Genomic DNA, 19,994 nt, shown 5'->3' on the forward strand with positions numbered 1-19,994 from the left:
TGACATTTTGTTTTAGTAAATGAAAGTATTAGACGTGCTTACTCACTTGGCTATTGTAAAGCAGCATGGCTTCATTTTATGCCAAATTGATTTATGATCAAATCTTCTTCATTGCACTAACTTACTCTGGAAGTATACGTCCAAGAACTAAGTTTGCATCAGTAACTGCTAGTGGACCACCTGAAAAGTGCAATTTTCTTATTAAATATAATTATCAGTGTTTACATGTCCCTGGGAAATGACTGTGCTTAGGTGTACACTCCCCTGGATGACCCTTGGAAGGAAAAAGAAAAGACCTCTAATTTTTGGCTAGTCGATGCGGGGTGCGAGGGCATGGAGCTAAAATTCCAGAATGGATAGAATCTGCATATGCTGGCGATACAACAAACAGCATTTACAAAACATTTGGTTCTTTCCTGCTCCGATATACCCTGTGAAAGACAACTGCAGCTGTGATTTGCTCCCCTAAAATGACCTTTTTGATGATTCCAAAGAGACATCCGTGTAGTGTTTCGTGGTCATGATTTTCCACGTGCAGTTAACACCAATCAGAGGCAATTCACAATGTGCATTTCCACAAATATCCATACCCATGCACCCCATGGAAGGTCATTGGAAATTCCAACGGGTCAGGAGGTCTTGAAAGCCAAAATTTTTAAAGGGAAGTATGGGTCTTAACTGGAATTTCCAGAGGGGTGGGGGATTTAAACAAAAAAAACCTTCCGTGGGAGGAGTATGGATATTTTCTGGACCAACACAATCACATCTCTTATGTTAAGTGATACTTCATGAATATGGAATTTGTTAGCACTAATCTTAGATGTCTTTGTTGCAGTGGACAGTAATGAGCACATAAAGAGGGCCAAAGCGTTTTCTCAGACTAATAAGCAGATAAAGAAATTTGAATAAAATTTGTGCAGTGCCTACAATTTGAATCCCCTTTTTGTGAAGTTATAATGATAATGGGTTTAACAAACACCCCTGATACCTTAATGTACAGTTAAGCACTTTCAAAAAAGATCAACGATCGATTTTTTTTGCTCAGACAATTCGACTTTTTTCCCTAACTTGAAGTAATTAAAGAAAGATCCTTTTTAACAGCTGCTACTTCAAATTTTATTAACACCCTGACAGTTAATGTGGCATTTTGACAAAAGGTTATCATTAATAAATATAAATTATGTTCACCTTTTCGGTAACATACAGGTCCAGGATGGGCACCAGCTGACTCAGGCCCAACAACAAACAGCCCCGCCCTAAAAAACAGTCGTGACCCACCCCCTGCTGCCACAGTGTTGACGTCCAGCTGTCAATAAACATAGTCCTCATTTAATAAACACAGTCCTAATATACCTTAGTTTAGTTTAGTTAAGTTTAGTAAACACAGTTTTAACAAAAAATTTTTATCTTATCTTAGTTTATTAAAAAACTGTAAGGCGGGTACTGGTACTTGGTGGTTTCAAGTTAAAATAATCAATCATAGAAGGTCAGAATGGCTTTTTCGGTGAGTTACTTATGGAACAGGTAGTTGTTCATATAAATGTTATGTGCAAGCAGAAAAGAGAAACATTCCTGCTTGCAGAAGTTTGTAATACTTATGGACAGACACTATTGGTTTCCTTGCTCCCTGTAACATTCCAGAAAGATAAATATACACTTAATGACTGGTCCAGAGAAAAACAGTTAATTTTGTTTCCCTCCTTCTCAATGTTTTCCGAGGTGGATCTGAGGGAAACAATTAAGATTTGAGGAAAACAAAATTAACTGGTTTCCCGAGGGAGCAGTCATTAAGTGATTTGTTAAATAGCACAACAAAGACTTAGAAAAACAGCAGTGGTCAGTTAACATTAACGGGTAACAGTGCACTGTTACCTTCTAAAATCATAGATTTTGCAATGTTGCCCACTCAGAGACTTGTGGCGAGAAACAGTTTTATTGTTAGATGTCATGTGACCTCAAAGTAGCCAATGACAGAGAGTTCATGCTGATAGGGCTGCAACGATACATTTTCTCACAATACGATACGTACCTCAATACAAGTGCCAGGATACGATACACGATACGATACAACATTTTATACAACTGACAAGTGCTATAATTTTACTAATTTCTGTTGGTAACTCAGTTTTTTCTACGTTTTCAGCAGCGAAAACTTATTTGCAAAGTTTAGTTCTCATGAACCGTGTGTTTTTGCTTGTGGGCACACAAAGCTGTGTCAGTCGACAACTAACTGTCACATCTGTCGAATATACAGTCAACTCTCTCTAAGACGGACACCGTCGGGACCGGCCCCAACTGTCCGTCTTAGAGAGGTGTCCGTCTTATAGGGAGTCGAGGTAACGTAACACCAGAAATTTTGAGAAGATAAAGCTAAACGGCTATGCATAACGAACACACGTCTGTTTTGAGTCGCTTACTTTAGCAAAACTCATAAAGTGGAACAAGAATAATATCAGAAATTCGACTTGTTTGTTCATTACAAACGATAATACTGTAAGTAGGAAACTACCTCTTTGGTGCCCATACACTTACACAGAGAAGTAACACGTTATAGCGGATTGTTTTGGTAAGTTTGGTATTCTAAAGGTGCTGACTTTATGTTGATACCAAGTTTCGAAGTATTATTTACTAAAAAAATAACTTTTTGTTCGTATCCGTTAGCGGTTTCAAAGTGTCGGTTGTCCGTCTTAGAGAGGTGTCCGTCTTGCAGAGAGTTTTGTTACAGTAAAATGACTGAAAAACGGCAGGGACCATCACCAAGTGTCCGTTTTATGGAGGTGTCCGTCTTATAGAGGTGTCCGTTAAGAAAGAGTTGACTGTATGATCAGAAGTGAAGCAGAATGGAACTTCCAGGTCCCTAAGTTTAATAAATCATTATTGCAGAGGGCTTTGACTTGAGTAAAAAGTTTTAAAAGCAGTCGTTTCTGAATGCTGATGAAATACATTGTATTGTTTCACGATACTGCAATATTTTGTTCACATACTGATATTCGTATCTTGACAAAAAAAATAGCGATTCACTGGTGCACCAATGTATCATTGCAGCCCTACATGCTGATGTCTGATCTCGTCCTTTAACTCTAATTGTGAAGCGCATTGAGCTCTGTAAATGCGCTAAAAAAGAACCATCATCATCATGCTGTTGGGGAAATGCCAGCTATATTACAATTATATATATTCACCTAATATTCAACCAAACATAATAACAATCATGTACCTGAGGGGCCTGTATAGTGATTCCAGCTGTTGTTGTCTCAAACACTTGTTCATACTGACCAGCATAACGAGACACATCAGTTGAAGTTCCTAAATACATGCACAAAATAAAATTGGACAAAACAACAATCAGGCTATAATAATGGTTGGCTGCCACATGGATTATTACATGTATAGTTTTTAGTCGTCACTGGTTTTTGCATCAACATCTTACGAGGTTGGCATGTTAGAGATGGCAGGAGGACAAAACGGAGCTGTTCCACAGAAAAGCTGTTCTTCATGCACTTCCTAGCTGGCCGAGAAAACGCACGATTTCTAACGAACCAGTCATTAGATTTTTATGAAATTTTACATGGTTATACTTTAGAAAGCAAGAAAACTGCCGATTACAAAAAAACATGGCCAGCCAGATGGGTTGGATTTTTTTTCTCAGCCAGTTGGAAAGTGCATGAAGAACAGGTTTTCTGTGGAACAGCTTCGTTTTGTCCTCCTGAGATGGTAGGTCTGTGAATAATTTGTCTCTTATTGTTAATTTTTCTTATTGTTAAACTCTTCTGGGCACGAAAAATATCACCATCTTACTGAGTGTCCAAATAATGTGGTTCACTGTCCACTTGCTGTTTACAGGGCTGTACATAGCAGGGGCAGGGGGGGGGGGGGGGGCAGTTGCCCCTGCCAGGAATGCTAAAAAAAACTAAGAAAACTAAAGAAAAAAAAAATCAACAAAAACACACTAAGAAAACTAAAGGTGTGCGGAGTTTGCCCCCGCAGACAAAAAATCCTAGGTATGGCCCTGGCGTCCATAGGGTAAGATACTTTATGCGCACAGTACCTCCTTCTAAATTAAAGTGAACAAAGTGGCCAGTGTGTACCGATGGGTCAGCCAATAGCAAAGCATGTAAGGTTTAAAAAAAGATTCCATTTTGGACACCCACAAGACTCAGACAACATTAGCAAGTTCTGAGCAAAATAGAGGTAATGTAGGCGAAGTTTTTGTTTCAGAAGAATGTTTTAGCAGCTTCCTTTAATTCCGGTTTGTTTGTCTGAGTCTTGTCTGAGGCTTAACGTCACTCGCATGCTTTGCTACATCTTACCTACACCACTCTTTTGCAAATATCACAAAATAAGAACCCAAAAAACAAAGTAATTAGCACAATGCCAGGAATGCACTGACTAGGGTTGTTTGCCAATATTTGTGGTGAATCATTGACCAACATTAATACATTCTTTAGCTTTAGCTGAATAAGGGAGCTCTACATACCACCCATGTCAAATCCAATAACAGGCTGTTCTGTCTCTGTATGGTAGGTCGTCATTGCATAACCAACCTGCAATCAGTGACAACTGGTAAGATACTTAATGATGATGATGATGATGATGATGATGATGATGATGCTGATGATTTCCTCTCTACCCTCCACATCATCATGATCCTTGCCCTTGTCATAATGAACATCACCCTTTTAATCCTCAGCATGATACTCAACAACATCATTACCGCCACCATCATCATCATCATTAATCTCCATCATAGGTTTTGCTATCACCCTTGTTATTATATATTTTAATATATATTTTACTTGTTTCTCGGAGAAACTAGCTTGTCTTAGCTATATTAAATTCGAGGATAAATAAAGTTTTATGTTATGTTATGTTTTTATGATCTTTATTAATTTAAAATGTATTACTGACAATCTTTCTCAATTTAAAATACAGGTACTTACCACCCCTCCTGCTGGGCCTGAAAGAATAGCATGAGATCCAGAAAACCTTTAAAGAGATTAATTGCAATTCTATTGTCAGATCTTCAGAGGAAGTAAAACCACTGTTAAGGATCTACATTAGATAATTGCTGTCAACTTTGTGCATGTTGTGAGATTATCACATACTTACTTTGACACAGGAGTAAGTCCACCATTTGACTGCATGAAGAGAACTTTGTCCTACATGAATAACAAGAGAAATAGAAATTTGAGAACTTTAACTTTTCTGGAACCCTGCAGTGATACTAGAGAGAAAACTAATCTAAGACTTGAGATCTGGCATGTGTTTTGGTGGAGGACAATTTGTAGGTCGATCTCTCTGAATTGCGCTGTTCAACTGATCTTTGGATCCTAATACAGTTCTTTACAAAATGTAAAAATTTACCTCAATTCCACATTTAAAACCAGACATGAACCCTGTTACATATCTCTTGATGCAGGGTGTAAGATAAGCATCAGCGCAAGCTACAACAAATATTACAATAGAAAAAACTTACAGTTATTTCATTAAAATACCCTTTCTCTAATAATACCCGATTCCCTCTATAGCGCGCGCCTGCAGGGAATCGCGGTAATTGTATTCATCAAACCTTGCGCGAGACTCAGCAACAATGCACGTTGCTGTGTCTCGCGCATGGTTTGATGAATACAACTACCGTGATTCCCTGCAGGCGCGCGCTATAGAGGGAATCGGGTATTAAGCAAAAACAATTCCCCCATGTCTAATAACTAAGCAAAAATAATTCCCCCTTGTCTAATAACTAAGCAAAAATAATTCCCCCTTCTGTAATAACTTAGCAAAAATTATTCCTCCTTCTCCAATAAGACTCCCAGCTCCTCTACATTGCATGCTTCTGTAAAGAATCAGAGATGCCAAGGTTTGAAGATATAAGAGTTCATGCACATGCGTTTTCTTCAACTTCTGGGGAAACATGGGCCAAACAGAGAAAATTTGTAATGATTTTTGGGTTCAAACTTGATGAAAGCACATGAAAATATCAACATGCATGCAGTCACCACACACGAGATATTCATGTCAAACAAGAGTGATAGTTAAAACAATAGTGAAAATAGTGAAGTGGAGGCTGCTATTAGGACTGGTTTGCATCTCTAGAGCATCACAACGGTATTGTGAAGGTCACAGGTTTGAATACCATCTGGATTTTTTTTTCAGGCTTCTTTTCCCAATTGCTAAAATTACTGTCATTGCTTGCTTATCTCCAGATTTGTTGTTCCTTTATATTCTCTCACTGATTTGTCTGATAAAGTATTGCCAGGTGTTATAGCAGTGGCATAACATCTTGCTGTTTCTAAATCCAGTAAATAACATGAAGCAATTGTATTACTTATAACCTGCCTGTGTATCCTCTTGGGACAATTTTAACCATTGGCATGACAGCAGATGACAGTGAGACCTGATCAAAACCCATTCCAAGAGCTATTTCACCAATTTCTCTCTCATGAGCATCATACCTTGTGAATAAGAACCGGAAAATACATGTGAAATGATGATGATGATGATGATGACGAAGATGAGAAATAATATTACTAAATAATTAAAAGTGACATTTGACATCCAGTAGAACTCAGTCAGGTTTACAGTATGATTAACTATCTTTACAAAGGATGAAAGTTACTTACTAAACAATTTTAATGTGGGTCAGTTTACAGAAATTTTCAGCTTGATATTGATCAGAAAAAGGTTAAATTTCATTCCAAGGAGAAGCTGGATGGTGCAGATCAGTGCTGGCATTTTAACTCTGGTTTACAGTCAACTCTCTGTAAAACGGACACTGTCGGGACCGGCTCCAACTGTCCGTTTTAGAGAGGTGTCCATCTTATAGGGGGTTTAGTTACAAGAAAATGACTGAAAATTGGCTTTGAAGGGACCAACACCAGGTGTCCGTCTTAAAGAGATGTCCGTCTTATAGAGGTGTCCGTTAAGAGAGAGTTGACTGTATACATGGCATGACCTGAGTAGAAATTTTACTGGTAATTCAGTTGGTGGGATACTAGACCACTGATACAGGTTACACCTAGCATTCTTGTCAGGTTGCTCAAGAAAAAAAATCCAGATATAAAGGAAACCCTAGGTGGAGGAACTGTGAGTAGTAATAGGGGATAACTACAGTCTGAGGTAAAAAAGTTGGAAAATAAAGAAGATTAACAAGCTATTAATGATGATAATTTTTCAGACACATTGACTCATTGACAATGATTTACACATACATGTACGAGTGCACAAGTGCTACTGCAAGGCTTTTGATTCCTTTGTCCAGGATTTGCTGTCATAAAACAAGATTGTAAATATAAACATCAGATGATAATTTTTAGATTTTGATTTGTACAATTTAAGGCAGCCGTAGTACATTATGGCAACCATACCAGAGGGATTCATCTGCCCTGATCAATTCAAGATAGAGCAGTTTACAATTGACTGATGTGAAACCAAAACCAAAGCAATCACTCTGGCCAATTACAAAGGACGCAAATTATCCAGTGTTCCAACATCTCAGGGATAACAAAGGAACAGAGGCCTCTGCTAGCAGGGAAGTTCCAAGTTCATCAGCCGTAAAAAGGGGGGGTACTCCCATATGTGGGCCATATAGGTGCTAGTATGTGCCGCGGGACAGGGTATGGTTTTTGAGGTTCTCAGTTCTCAGTCTTTTGGTCCCAGTGTAATCCTTAGATAGGGTACCTAAATTCTATCAGCTAAAATAAACACCCAGTTAAATGAAAAAAAGGTATCTTAAAACTGACTATCCGTTCAAGTATAAATAAAGCGATTTATAAAGATTTGAGTTTTGCCGTGCACGGTTAGCCATTATTTGGGTCATCACGGAACGCTTCTCCTCCCCTTAAATAGGGTGTCATTTTTTCGGTGTTGGGCCTTAAAAAGGGTAACAATTTTTGCTTTCTTTATCCTTAATTAGGGTCAGGATTAAAGAACCTTCGCGGGACACCCCCTATCCTAAATTTGTGGGAGTACCCCCCTCCCCCTGGGAAAAAGCCCCACTAAGGGAGTCATCAAGTAAGGTCTCAATTGAGTTGATTTATCAATATTTATTTATTTAGTTAGTTATTTACCTTATCTATTTGAAGGTCTAACCATTTTAAGTAAATTCCAGAGATTGTACTGAGATACCAGGTACATCACAACCTTGAAACATGAATTTTACTTACAAATATGGTACACACACACTGAGTATGGTTTTACCTGAAGATCGTTTTTAAGCTTGATCTTGTCCAGTGGTTTCCAAACTATGAGCTTAGGGTCAATAACAAATGACATTTATTTCAGAAAATGTTTTACAAAAAAATATTAAAACTGCTGTTGCAGTAAATTGTTTATCTCAGTTAATTTTAAATTTTACCTCTATGTAGTTAGTTTTTTCTTACTATTTCTAAATAATAATAGGGATAGGGTCAGGGTATGGGCTGGAGTCATATATTTTTAAAAAATAGTGGTTCACCCAACGTTTCCTGCGTGGCAAAGTGGATAGGGGGTTGGACAGCAAATCCAGAGGTTGAGAATTCAAATCCAGTGCAGGTTAGTATAGAGAAAAAAAAAATAGATCAGTAGTACAGTTAATAACTAAGGGGAGAGGGAAAATAGCAGATAGGAGGGAAGGGTTAGTAAGGATGGGAGGGGGGAGGGGGTAATGAGACTTAATTTTCGCAATTTGGCCAAAAATACGTAATTAGCATAAAAAATACAATAGAAATGATTTAAAATCAATTTTCACGGGTATTTAACTTCATGATTTTTTTAAAATCGCAAAAATTAAGTCCCGCGAAAAAAGTAACAATAAGGTAGTTAGAAAAAAACTAACTAACTAACTGAGATCAAATTTTAGCTGCAACACTGCTATGCAGTCACATGTCCTGCTTAAAACTTATTACCGGTATGTAGCTAGCAAATCAATAAAATAATATTTATTTAATATTTGTGTTTCATTCATTTCTCTTTCTCTTTACCTTTTCTCCAGTGCTTGATGTAACTAGGAAACTGTCATCCGGTGGTTGAATTTCACTTCTGTCTTGCACAAGAACAAGTCGCTCCCTAACTTCAATCACCTCATCATACAAAACTTCTGGACATGTCGCTTTCTGAAAAACAGACATTCGACTGTAAGTCAGCCTCCGGCTCTTCTGTGTGAAGCACTTGTCAAAACGTCTACCTGGGGAAGGTTTCTTTGCCAGACGCGTACAGGCAATTTTTTTACTTTTTATTCCTGGGGGTGGCAGAGTTCTCAAAGGCCTGGAAACCTTTTAAGAAAATGTATGAAGCCTAACTGGAATTTCCGCATGGGTGGGGGGGGGGGCTTCTGGAGAAATCCCTTCCATGGGGAAGTATGGATAATTATTTTATGGAACCAAATAGTATGCAGCATGGAGCAGGAGATTGAGTTGAAGGGCATAAATAGACATATCCTTACCAGATCAAACAAATGTGGTCTTGTCTGGTTGCCTATGTGCAGCAGATCATGGAATCCTTCAGTTATAACAAGAGCCATTCTTTCTCCTTTCCGTTCCAACAGAGCATTAGTAGCCACTGTAGTTCCCATCCTGATCCATTCAATGTACTTGGGATCAATTGGTTCATCTGATGGCATATTTATTCTCATCACCTTAGCAGAAAGCAGCGTGAGAAATAACGTATTGGGAGAAGCATATTTTTCTGTGAGCAGGTATATTTATATACGTACCGAGACAAGCGTTATTTTTGGGCAGTCAAAGAAATTTGAGAGAAAGGTGCGCCAGAGCACTTTGTGTTTCTGCTTACCTTAAAATGATGAAAAACGGTTGGCATGACACTAGATGACGTGGCACATAACAAAAACGTGCATCATGGAACTCTTGTTTTCCAGTGAGCTGAAACGTTTACTAAATCACGTCACATAGCAAGCAAAACTCAGGAGGTCACAATCTCACTTCATTTGCCTCTTTGAGTGTTTTCTTTTTTCATGAGAGCTGCATGAATAGGTCATTGATAGCTTGTGCTCTAAGGCTTCGTAGAGCGAATTTTTTTACCAAAACAGATGATGTGATACGAAACAAAAGCAGCTGCGAAACGAGCTGAAATGTTTATTAAATCATGTCACATGGCAAGTGGGGCTGCATGTATCTCATACTTGCTATCAGCAAGTCACAATCTCACTTCATTTGCCTATTAGGGGTATCAAATGGTCTTTGCGAGCATTTACGAGCATGCGAGCACAGCGTTTTTCTTTGCGAGCACGAGCATTGACAAAAAATAGCCTTGCGAGCAACGAGCACTTTTCAAAAACCTACCTTCACTAAAAATCGAGCATGCGAGCACTTGTAAAATTGTGCGAGCACGAGCAAACGAGCAGCCACTAAAATTTTGCGAGCATTTGCGAGCATTGCGAGCACTGCGACATTTTGAGGGACCATTCATGACCCCTCCTATTGGAGTGGTTTTTTTTTTCATGGGTGTTGCGTGAATGGGTCATTGACGGCTTGTGCTCTCAGGCTTTGTAAAGCAATTTTTTTTTACCACCAGAATAAAGTGTAATAACCTTTGATACTCTTTCACATAATTTTAGGAAAATTTAAATAAGCAACCTTGTTCCCTGGAAGAGAGAGACCTGGGGAATGAGGTTGGAGAATAATTTGTTTCTGATTGACAATTTTGTGCTGATTGCTTTTAAAGGACCTTTCTGTCAAAATTGGTATCAGAATAGAGTGAGTGGGCAAGTGAGTGAGTGCAGTCAAAGTCAATTTAATACCTCATTACCATTCGGTAAAAACCGTGGGGCGCCCCACCCAAACGTTTCCAAGTTTCCACCCCCAGCCTCGCGCGGGGGGGAGGGGGTATTCTTGCCGTGGATTGCATACCAGCTTGACGCGATTTGCACCACTTTACTGAGTTACTCTTAGGTTTCGACCTCTACATTTCCAGCCTGTTAATTGATCGGTTTTTCTTTTAAACAGACAATCAAGAGGTTTTTAAAAACCTTGCGTGAGTTGGGAAGAAAAGAAAACAGACTGAAAAAAATTATCTTGACAAAACGGTCGCTACAACTCCATTGACCTTTTCTTAGATCTCAATTTAGCTAAGAAATTTTCATTACTTTTATAAAACATCAAAGAGTTGACCCATAAAAGACATAAAAATAGTTACTTTGCGACCAAGTCAAGAGACCTAATAGCGCCCCTGGTCTGCAAAGTTACAGCTGTACAAATCTAGTATTTTGCCTCACCTTACATATTGTGATATTGTATGGCACTTTTGCAAATCATCCGATAAGAAGAAAATGGAGAGAGTTCAAGAGCGCGCACTCAGGGCAGTCTTTAAATCCCAATCGGAGACCTACAGTGAGCTACTGAAAAGAGCAGGTCTACCAAGTCTGTACCAAAGACGTCTACAAAACATTGCCATTCTAATGTATAAAGTAAAACACGGACTTGTGCCCACTTATATAACAGAAATATTTAATACAGCCCCGAAACGATATAACCTGAGGAACGCTGATTTTAATATTCCACGTTTTCGCACAGTACATTATGGAAAACATTCTTTACGATATTTCGGGCCTTATCTATGGAGCAAACTAGACCACAGTGATAGAGAAAAACATAATGTCACGAGTTTTAAAAACAGTATTTTAAAAAAAGACCTCACCCGTCTTATACAAACTGAGTGTCAATGTGACATATGCAGCTAGCCGATATACATTTTTAAATTTTTAATTTTTAACTCTTAACTGCAATTTTTATCTTTCACCTACTTTTATGATAAAATTTTATATTCTATTGTAATTTATTTATTTATTTATTTATTAATGTATGTAGTACGATTCTTCAGTTTTTCTTCTTCTTAGAATTTAAGTGTAAATATTTTAACTTTAAATAGCTTAGATATATAATAATGTAAATAGTGTCCACAATTAGTTTTTTAAGCTAAATACTTCAGACACTTTAATAAACACCTGAATAAAGTATTTCATTCATTCATTCAAACACAGTCCCATGAGATCTATACAAGTACCTCTTGTAATACTCTTCTTATTCCTTCCCTTGGAGCATCAGGATATGCAGGATCTACAGACAGTAGCTTCATCACTTTAACTTCTCCGTTTGGACATTCAGAATAAACATCTGTGAAAGTCCCGCCTCGATCGATCGCAAATCTGAATTTACCGCCCGCCATACTTCTCTAACAGGAAAATTACTGTAAGCGTACATGAAGAGACACCTTGCAACGTAAATGCCGCTGCACACAATCAAAGTTGGTTGTTCGATTGACTGTTCGATTTGTTTGTTCGACGAGTTTTGTATTATTTTTCTTGGAAATAATAGAAAATTTTTCCCCTTCGCATAGTTTTCTTTTTCCGTTTTTTTGTTTGTTTGTTTTCTTTGTTCATGTTTGTTGCCCACTAAGTTTCCAATAACAGGCCGGAAGTCTGGTGGAAGATGAACTTCCGGTTTCCAGAAGGAAAGGGGGTCAAGAGGAAGAAAGATGGCTGCAAATGCGCTGTCGAAGTTTTCTCGTATTTTTGGTCGCAAATCGGCCGTGGTGATTGGAATGATTCATGTACAAGCACTTCCAGGTAATGCAGTAGTTACTAAACATCCTTCCTTGATTTGCTTGAAGATGTTTGTTTAAAAAACTGAGGTTTCTTTTACGCGTCTACGGTTTGTCTTTCACTGAAGTGTCATGTCAGCCATAGAAGCTTTTTGTTAGCTGATCATTAACACCCACCATGATGTTACCGAAATACAGATGCTTCAAAATTGTTTAAAATAACTACGACATGACTATATGTAGCTCTGTACTTTATAAGTATAAAATTTTGATTTGGTGTACTCTTAATATCTTATATATTTTAACTTTAATGTTTTTTTTTTAATTTTGCTAATTGTTAATTAATAAGTTTCAAGTAGCTTTTTCTCAGTGTAGTACATCACACTTAAAATGCATGGGCAAACAAATATTTATGCAAAACACATAGTTTCTGTGAAAATTGCTGGAATTTCTGGCCACAAAGGAAGTCAAATGTCAACCTGCATGTAGCTGGTAGCTATAATTTTTTTCAATTTTAGTAAAACATATTTTTCAACAAACCAGCATTATTGTTGTCTTAGTTTAAAATCGATCAGTGCTCTGAAGGCCAGGATCTTGTTACCATAATTATTATAATAATAGTGGGTTGGAACCAAAAAGACAGTTGATGGAGTTGCACACCCCCTTCCCACCCCCACCCCCGTGGCAAATTGTTTGACTTCTTCTTTTGTCTGTCTAAGAATTCATGATTAGTGTAAAGTGAGTAAAAATCACCGTTACCAGTCTTTCTCCTCTTCTTTAGGAACACCAAGAAATCACCTGTCTATGACTGAAATAATAAACATGGCTCTCACTGATGCAACTCATTATAAAAATGCTGGAGTGGTAAGGATCTTGACTTATTTATCTTGTTAAAGACTAGACAGAATCATTAGGCTCATCACTTATTCACAGCTAAGATGTACATCATGAGTATATCCAATCATAAAATGCAACAGCCTGGCCATACAAGCTGGTTGTCAATGTGGATGGAACATAAGCCTTTCAAAGTCATTATTGAAAACAACTCAAGTTCAAAAAATATCAACGTACCAGAGTCAAATTTGAACTACAACATAATTATTTTCCTTTCTTTCAAATGACCACTCTTCAGATTAAAATTCTTGTGCCTGTTACCTTATTACATGAAATTTTCGCGACACTTTAATTTCGCGAATTTCGCGATTCTAAAAAAATCGCAAAATTAAAGTGACGCGAACAACAAGTATCGCGAACATAACATGACACGAATATTAAGTGACTCGCATATGTCAGTAATCAATGTAAAAGGATGTTGTCTTCAATTGACTCACTTGTAGACATTGTGAGAACTGGTCTGTGGTTGCTATTGCCGAGATTAAGTCCCCCCTGCGTTTTTATTAATTTTAACGTTATTGTTCCTTCGATGAAGTCGTTTTATATTATTCAAAGGCATGTCAAAATATATTGCCAAGAAAATGTAAATTGTGTCTCACTCAAAAACGCGAAATTAAAGTGATTCAAAATACAAAGTTTTCGCAAAATCGCGAAATTTAAGTGTCGCGAAATATGTGCTCCTCAAAATCAAAAATTTCATGTAATAAGGTATTACATGCCAGGTACATGAGAATTAAGCAAGTTTCCCAAATATTTGCATTAAATTTTTATATCCTGTAAGTAATGCCGAAATCCCACCACTCACCTACAAAGTAAGTGTTGAAGAGACTGAAACAACCAGAACATTTCTATTGATCATTGACCGGGATTCAATATGTTTTGTGGCCTGTGCTTATATAATTCCCAAGAGCGATCACCACCAAATTCTCCCAACCAACACAAAAAGAACTGTATAATAATCAGTGAGGAGAATTGATATTTAGAGTTCACCTTTTTAATTAATTTTTTTTTGTTTTTTTTTGGTGGTTTTTTTTTTTTTTTTTTTTTTTTTTTTTTTTTTTTTTTTTTTTTTTTTGTTATTTGATCCTGGATCTGAAGGAGTTAAAACAGTGTGTCATTATGTTATTTTTATCAGGATGCTATCTTGGTAGAGAACATGCATGATATTCCATATCTAAATCGACGAGTTGGACCAGAAATCGTTGCATCAATGAGTGTAGTATGCAATGAAGTCAAAAAAGAAGCCAGCAACTTGCCATGTGGTATTCAAATATTGGCGGGCGCAAACAAGGAAGCTCTTGCAGTGGCAAAAGCAGCAGATCTTCAATTTATCCGCGCAGAAGGATTTGTATTCTCACACATTGCTGACGAAGGAACAATGAATTCTGATGCTGGTGAATTACTCAGATATAGAAAGCAGATTGACGCAGATGACATTTTAGTTTTTACGGATATCAAGAAAAAGCACAGGTGTATATATTGATTATATCTAGAGATAATATAGATTAAAGTCACTTATAGCTACCTGAATTTTAGTTGCATTGTCACCTCTAGTTGCTAAAGTACAGCTCTAAGTTTTCTATTTCTTGTCTAAATTAAATATTTATAATAATGTATTTGATGGTGCAAAATGAGAAATGCTTAGTGTGTGTTAAAATTCAGTGCTAGTTGCACAAAGGAAAGTTTCGAGTACTGTAAAATCGTGGTTGTAAGCCCTGGGTTTATACGACTTCATAAGGGTTTTGGGTGGGCTTTAATTATTTAATGGAGGGGCTTATATGGGGGGGGGGGGGGGCTTATAAGCCAAATAAAAAAATTTAAAAGGAGCCACAGTAGTGTTAATCAAAATATGTTTAGTTAAAAAGTCATAATAAAGCTGTCTGCAACATTTAGCCCTGTTCAGTACGGTCATCCAGCAGAGGGGGATTTATATCTGGTGGTTGTGGGGGAGGGGGGCTTATAACCAGATGTATTTTTTTTGTTTCCAGGTAGATGGGCCTATAACTAGGGGGCTTATAACCAGGATTTTATGGTATATTGAGCAGGACAAGTAGTGTAATGTTACTCAATGTAGCACTGTATAATTTGAAATCTTTTATTTGTTATTTAAAGAACCCCATTTTCAGGCTATCTCTTCCTTGTAGCTAAAAATTTTTTATTTATATTATTTTCATTTCATAGCTCCCACTTTATAACTTCCGATGTAAATATTCTGGAAGTGGCTCAAGCAGCAGAATTCTTTCTTGCCGATGGAGTGGTTCTTACAGGAAAAGCAACAGGGGAAGCCACAAGCTTAAAAGAAATGCAGTTTGTTAAAGAATCAGTGAACATTCCTGTCTTGATTGGCTCTGGGGTGGATGATAGTAACATGGGACAGTATCTTGGTGCTAGCGCTATGATCGTTGGGTCGCACTTTAAGGAGGAAGGGCGCTGGACAAACCCAGTGAGTTTTGACAGAGTTCACAGCTTCATGGCTAAAATTGAAAGAATGAGAAGATAGTTAAAGTTTTAGAGAATGTAGAGCCAAGTTATTAGAAGCTGAATATTAGTCTGTCTACAATGCTAGGCTTGATTTTAAGCCATGTTGCAATTGTAGGCTCGCGTTCCAATACCTTTGCAATTCTAGGCTCGAGTACCAGCTGTTTCATGAGCCCACATTCCTTGCCCCAAGTGAGAATAATGTATTATTGTCCAGTAAATGTTGCACATGATCAAGCTTCATATTTGCCCCTGCTCTCTTCTGGTAATCAAGAGGCCTGGAGCTTCATAATGTCTTCACAATAATTTAATTTTATAGTTAGGTGATATATAAATTTAAGTGCTAAGTCAGTCCAGGCAATTGAGAATTTAGCGATTTGATAACTTATTGTACCTAGATCCCAGGAGAGTGTTACATGTACTTAAATGTAAATAAGACAGAAGTAGAAAAAAAATGCAATTAAGTCACTACAAACTGATTTGTGTTCATATTTGTCATAATATATTAAAATAGGTTTGTTCAACGTAGATTCCGGTTTGCCCCCCCCCCCCCCCCTCTCCCCCTCCCCTTTTTTTTTTTTTTTTTTTCCCCTCCCCCCCCCCCCCCCTATTTGGTAATAATGAATTGTTAATGGCAGCCAGATCTCTTTTACTCAGTGTGAGTCCTCACTGATTGCAGTAGTTTGGGTAACCTCACACGGTTTTACTGTCACCATGACTTTTAATTGTGTAAATATATTAATACGGAAAAAAAAATTTAAGCATAAATTACAGATGAAGCTCAATAATTCGAACTCTGTTATTTTGATTTCCCTGTTATTTGGAACAAAAACCTGTTTCCTTTGATAATTTTTACTTTAACAACGGGCTATTTCGAGCTATTTTTTATTTTCCCTGGTGGTTTGAAATAACAGGTTCAATGTAGCGGTACTGTATAATCCTAGTGTGGTTTGGGTATAAAACCACTTTTAAGTTGTTTATAATATTTAAATACTATGGTTGCTTTGTTTTTCTTTGTGGGTGTAGTGCATGTGGCTATGAGCAGGTTTTTTTATTTTGTGTATGTCTTATTCATACCTATCACTACAGCAGTTAGTAAATTTAAATTAATTGACGAATGAATTTGTAAAAAGAAAATAGTTGAATTCTTTTAGCTCTGCTCTTAATATTTTGATATATTGCAAAATTCCTTGAATAAAATTTAACCTGAAATCAGAAAATCTTGATCATCTACAATAAATGATTCACTTCTGCCAGGTTTATGTGTGCGATTATATTTATCATAGTCTTAATTATTATTCTGGTGTCAGCTTAGTAATACCCTAATGATTAAACAAGAAAAAATCAGTACAGAGTATTTTATTAAAATCAAAAATCTAGTTTTTGCAAATCTTCATTGAAATTGAGTAAAAATTAATTTGCATACAATAAATTGAGGTGGAGTGATTTTTTAAAAATTTCATCTGGTACAGCTGCTATGCTTTAGTAGAAAGTAAAGCTATATTTGTTGCCTTGTGATCTTTATGGAAAATTGAAACATGCAATCCTTAATTTAGTGCGGACTTCTGCTAGTGGAAAGTGAACTGATTTCTTGTAATGTTCATGCAAAATGTTGCAAAGTGGTTCCACAATTTTTTAGATTTTAAAATGTATTGATTTGTTTGGTTTTGCATAAATTTTCTTCCACTCACAGCCTGACCACTCATCCAAATTATCATAATTATTTTAAAGATGTTTTTATTACAAGCCAAATTTGTCATGCCAACTGCTTATTTGCAAAACTTAGCTACCAAAAATGTATATTTTGAAACCAGTGTACCAAACGTTTTGAGAATTGTACTATTTCCTAGTGCTTGCAATCAAAGAAAACTCAAATGAAAATTCGCAAGTGATTATTTTCTAAGTCACCTTGCATACTGATTGAACTATTATGTATTCTTTTAAAAGCGATGCAAAAACAATGAGGCTGTTAAAATTTCCTTTATTCAAATCTCAGTTACACTCAATGCTCTGTTCAATTCGGATCTGATTTGATCCGAGTTGTGGTGAAATTTCATTTCTTTATTTCATATTTTAAAAATTATTTTGTACTTTTTTTGTCCTTTTCTGGGATAGGAAAAATAAAATAATGACAACAATAGACTCTAAACAATCTTATGCAATGCGTAATACTGTAATAAAATACATAAATTATATAGCTGGAAGAGCTATCTCCGCAAGCTATTTGACAATTTTGAACCCTGTTTTTCGTTTCAAGGATCAAGTTATTTAAAATTTCTCCTTATAATGAGGAGTACGTTGTACTAGGTAAAAAGAAGGAAACTCCATAGGAAAGCAAGCCAGACCCTCCGCAAGAATATAAATAAGACAGTTTTAAATATTTACATTGGACTTAGACCCCTACAATAATCCCTTGGCGTCACCCTCGAATGTATAATTTTGTACCGAAGGTCAACAGCCTCTTTTCCCGTGCAGTCCAACATGTTTTCCAAGCATCCTATTACGCTTTTTATTTCGCTTGCTCCTAGAATTGTTTTGAAAGTGAACCATATTTTGCTTTTTCAAGTTCTTTCTGTTTGAACGGATGCTGCTTTGTAGCGGCGGCTCCGTTTGCCTTCTCTTTTCAATCAAATCGAGCTGTTCTTGGAACTGAACTGTTCGGCGAGGCTCTCTCCTTTCTATCTGCTCTCCCTCGTTCCTTGGCGTGCTAGAACTCCTGGATGCAGATGAAACTGATGGTGAATCTCGCCTCACACCCGGCCCGTATACAGACATGCTGGGATGTTCGATGAGCAAATCTTCCATCGGGCTCGCTTCCAAACCTTCGGGGAAAAGCCCGCTCGCTTCGAAGCAAGGTGGTGGCGTAACATACCAGCTTTCTTCCAATTGCACTTGAGCCTTCAACTTCGGTACTTCCCTTTCTTTTCCAGCTGTAAAAGAAAACGAAAAGCGATTCGAAGTTAGCGAGAATTTTTAACGTAAACGATGAAATATGATGTAAGGGTGGCGCAACCCAGTTTGCATATTGTCGTGACGAAACTGAACGCGCCTAAAACAATTACCTGCCAAGAAAAAATATGCTAGAGTTGTCCTATTTCATAAGATTTATCGTCGAAAATAAATTTAAAATTCGCTCACTTTCGTTTTCAAGAACATACCTGCATTCTAATAAGTAAAAATTCCGGCAAAACAAAGAACACTTACCGAGAAATTTACTTTCGTGTACATCCACCAAAATCCAGTCGTCATCGCTTTGGGTGTCGTCAACCGCACAGCCCGGGACAATTTGCTCGTCTGTTTCGCCCCAGATGTAGCTCGAAATCGTCGTCCACATTTTGAGAAAATCCCTTTAATCAGCGATTGTAGCAACTTGTAACAGCAATACCAAGTTCACTGTGTGAAGAAAAAAGCAGAAAGCGTTGCTACGACGTCAAAACCGTTTTCTATTACGAACAAGGAAAACACAGCTGACGCACGGATTGCTCAAAAGAAACGCTTCAGCAATAACAACTTGGATGTTTTAGCAGTGAAAAATAACAACAAGCTTACCGTTTCCACTCAGTTGAAGTTAAGTGTCGAAGAGTCCGCCAAAATTCGTTATGGTTCGCAAAAGATTTTCGGCGTTGGCAATGCAAATTTCTAATACGACAAAGGCTTAGGTTTTTCCCTCGAATATTTGCTAGACTGTTCGAAAGTTTATACGCTTGTTTCGCCAAAGGAGTGATTCAAAAGAGTTCCGTTACGAAAATAAGCTTAGCAGCTTTGAAAGTTACATATACAGCAGAACAGACGCCGTCAGCAGAAATGCAAAAGCTTGTCAGAAAAAAAAAATATCTTTTGGGAAAACTCAATGTTTTTGTTGACATTCTGTCAGGGTTGGTGACGTTACCAATCAAATTCACTTAAATTTGCCATATATGGGAGACGACGCAACCGGCACGTGACCTGGGCGTGCAGCCGTGCATCTCGCAATGTTGGCGCAACTTTTCGACGTAGGGAGGGGTGGGAGAAAAAAGTGAATATAAAATTTGATTGTGGTTGAAACTTCTTGGGAAGAGCGAAAGCACGAAAAATGGGAAGAACGTGCGATG

The 19,994-nt window shown here is 37.4% G+C and overlaps 4 protein-coding genes across 4 annotated transcripts in view; 2 read left to right on the plus strand and 2 right to left on the minus strand.

Annotated features, from left to right (window-relative positions):
- The window catches only part of LOC144649162 (5-oxoprolinase-like), a 30,019-nt gene extending 17,863 nt beyond the window's left edge, over positions 1-12,156 (minus strand). Inside the window, exons 1-13 of the mRNA XM_078508619.1 lie at positions 11,995-12,156; positions 9,419-9,610; positions 8,958-9,089; positions 8,197-8,247; positions 7,209-7,264; positions 6,337-6,452; positions 5,365-5,444; positions 5,110-5,159; positions 4,941-4,986; positions 4,478-4,544; positions 3,218-3,306; positions 1,189-1,306; positions 126-180 (exon numbers count right to left, since the gene is read on the minus strand). Of these exons, the coding sequence (XP_078364745.1) occupies positions 126-180; positions 1,189-1,306; positions 3,218-3,306; positions 4,478-4,544; positions 4,941-4,986; positions 5,110-5,159; positions 5,365-5,444; positions 6,337-6,452; positions 7,209-7,264; positions 8,197-8,247; positions 8,958-9,089; positions 9,419-9,610; positions 11,995-12,156 (1,214 nt within the window). The remainder of the gene's footprint in view (positions 1-125; positions 181-1,188; positions 1,307-3,217; positions 3,307-4,477; positions 4,545-4,940; positions 4,987-5,109; positions 5,160-5,364; positions 5,445-6,336; positions 6,453-7,208; positions 7,265-8,196; positions 8,248-8,957; positions 9,090-9,418; positions 9,611-11,994) is intronic.
- Positions 1-19,994, plus strand: part of LOC144651190 (5-oxoprolinase-like) — a 197,323-nt gene that overhangs the window by 67,647 nt on the left and 109,682 nt on the right. The gene's annotated exons all lie outside the window — the stretch shown is intronic.
- On the plus strand, positions 12,457-16,421 carry LOC144652107 (uncharacterized protein F13E9.13, mitochondrial-like). Its single transcript, XM_078512138.1, has 4 exons — positions 12,457-12,556; positions 13,313-13,395; positions 14,561-14,895; positions 15,607-16,421. The coding sequence occupies exons 1-4, from the start codon at positions 12,466-12,468 to the stop codon at positions 15,923-15,925; spliced, it is 828 nt and encodes a 275-aa protein (XP_078368264.1). The 5' UTR covers positions 12,457-12,465; the 3' UTR covers positions 15,926-16,421.
- Positions 17,868-19,736, minus strand: LOC144649164 (tumor protein p53-inducible nuclear protein 2-like). The gene is made up of 3 exons (XM_078508621.1): positions 19,453-19,736; positions 19,108-19,296; positions 17,868-18,833 (listed from the first exon to the last, which is right to left on the minus strand). Exons 2-3 carry the CDS (start codon positions 19,235-19,237, stop codon positions 18,355-18,357), a joined length of 609 nt encoding a protein of 202 aa, XP_078364747.1. The 5' UTR covers positions 19,238-19,296; positions 19,453-19,736; the 3' UTR covers positions 17,868-18,354.

This window comes from Oculina patagonica, chromosome 4 (assembly GCF_052425735.1).
Source record: "Oculina patagonica isolate OP01 chromosome 4, crgOcupat, whole genome shotgun sequence".
NCBI lineage: Eukaryota > Metazoa > Cnidaria > Anthozoa > Scleractinia > Oculinidae > Oculina > Oculina patagonica.

Bases quoted from the DNA above. Each gene is read 5' to 3' on its own strand.
- LOC144652107 (XM_078512138.1), top strand. From the start codon at position 12,466: ATGGCTGCAAATGCGCTGTCGAAGTTTTCTCGTATTTTTGGTCGCAAA. The intron at 13,396-14,560 runs GTAAGGATCTTG...TATTTTTATCAG, and splicing joins ATTATAAAAATGCTGGAGTG to GATGCTATCTTGGTAGAGAA. The intron at 14,896-15,606 runs GTGTATATATTG...TTCATTTCATAG, and splicing joins GATATCAAGAAAAAGCACAG to CTCCCACTTTATAACTTCCG.
- LOC144649164 (XM_078508621.1), bottom strand. From the start codon at position 19,237: ATGTGGACGACGATTTCGAGCTACATCTGGGGCGAAACAGACGAGCAA. The intron at 18,834-19,107 runs GTAAGTGTTCTT...TTTCTTTTACAG, and splicing joins ACACGAAAGTAAATTTCTCG to CTGGAAAAGAAAGGGAAGTA.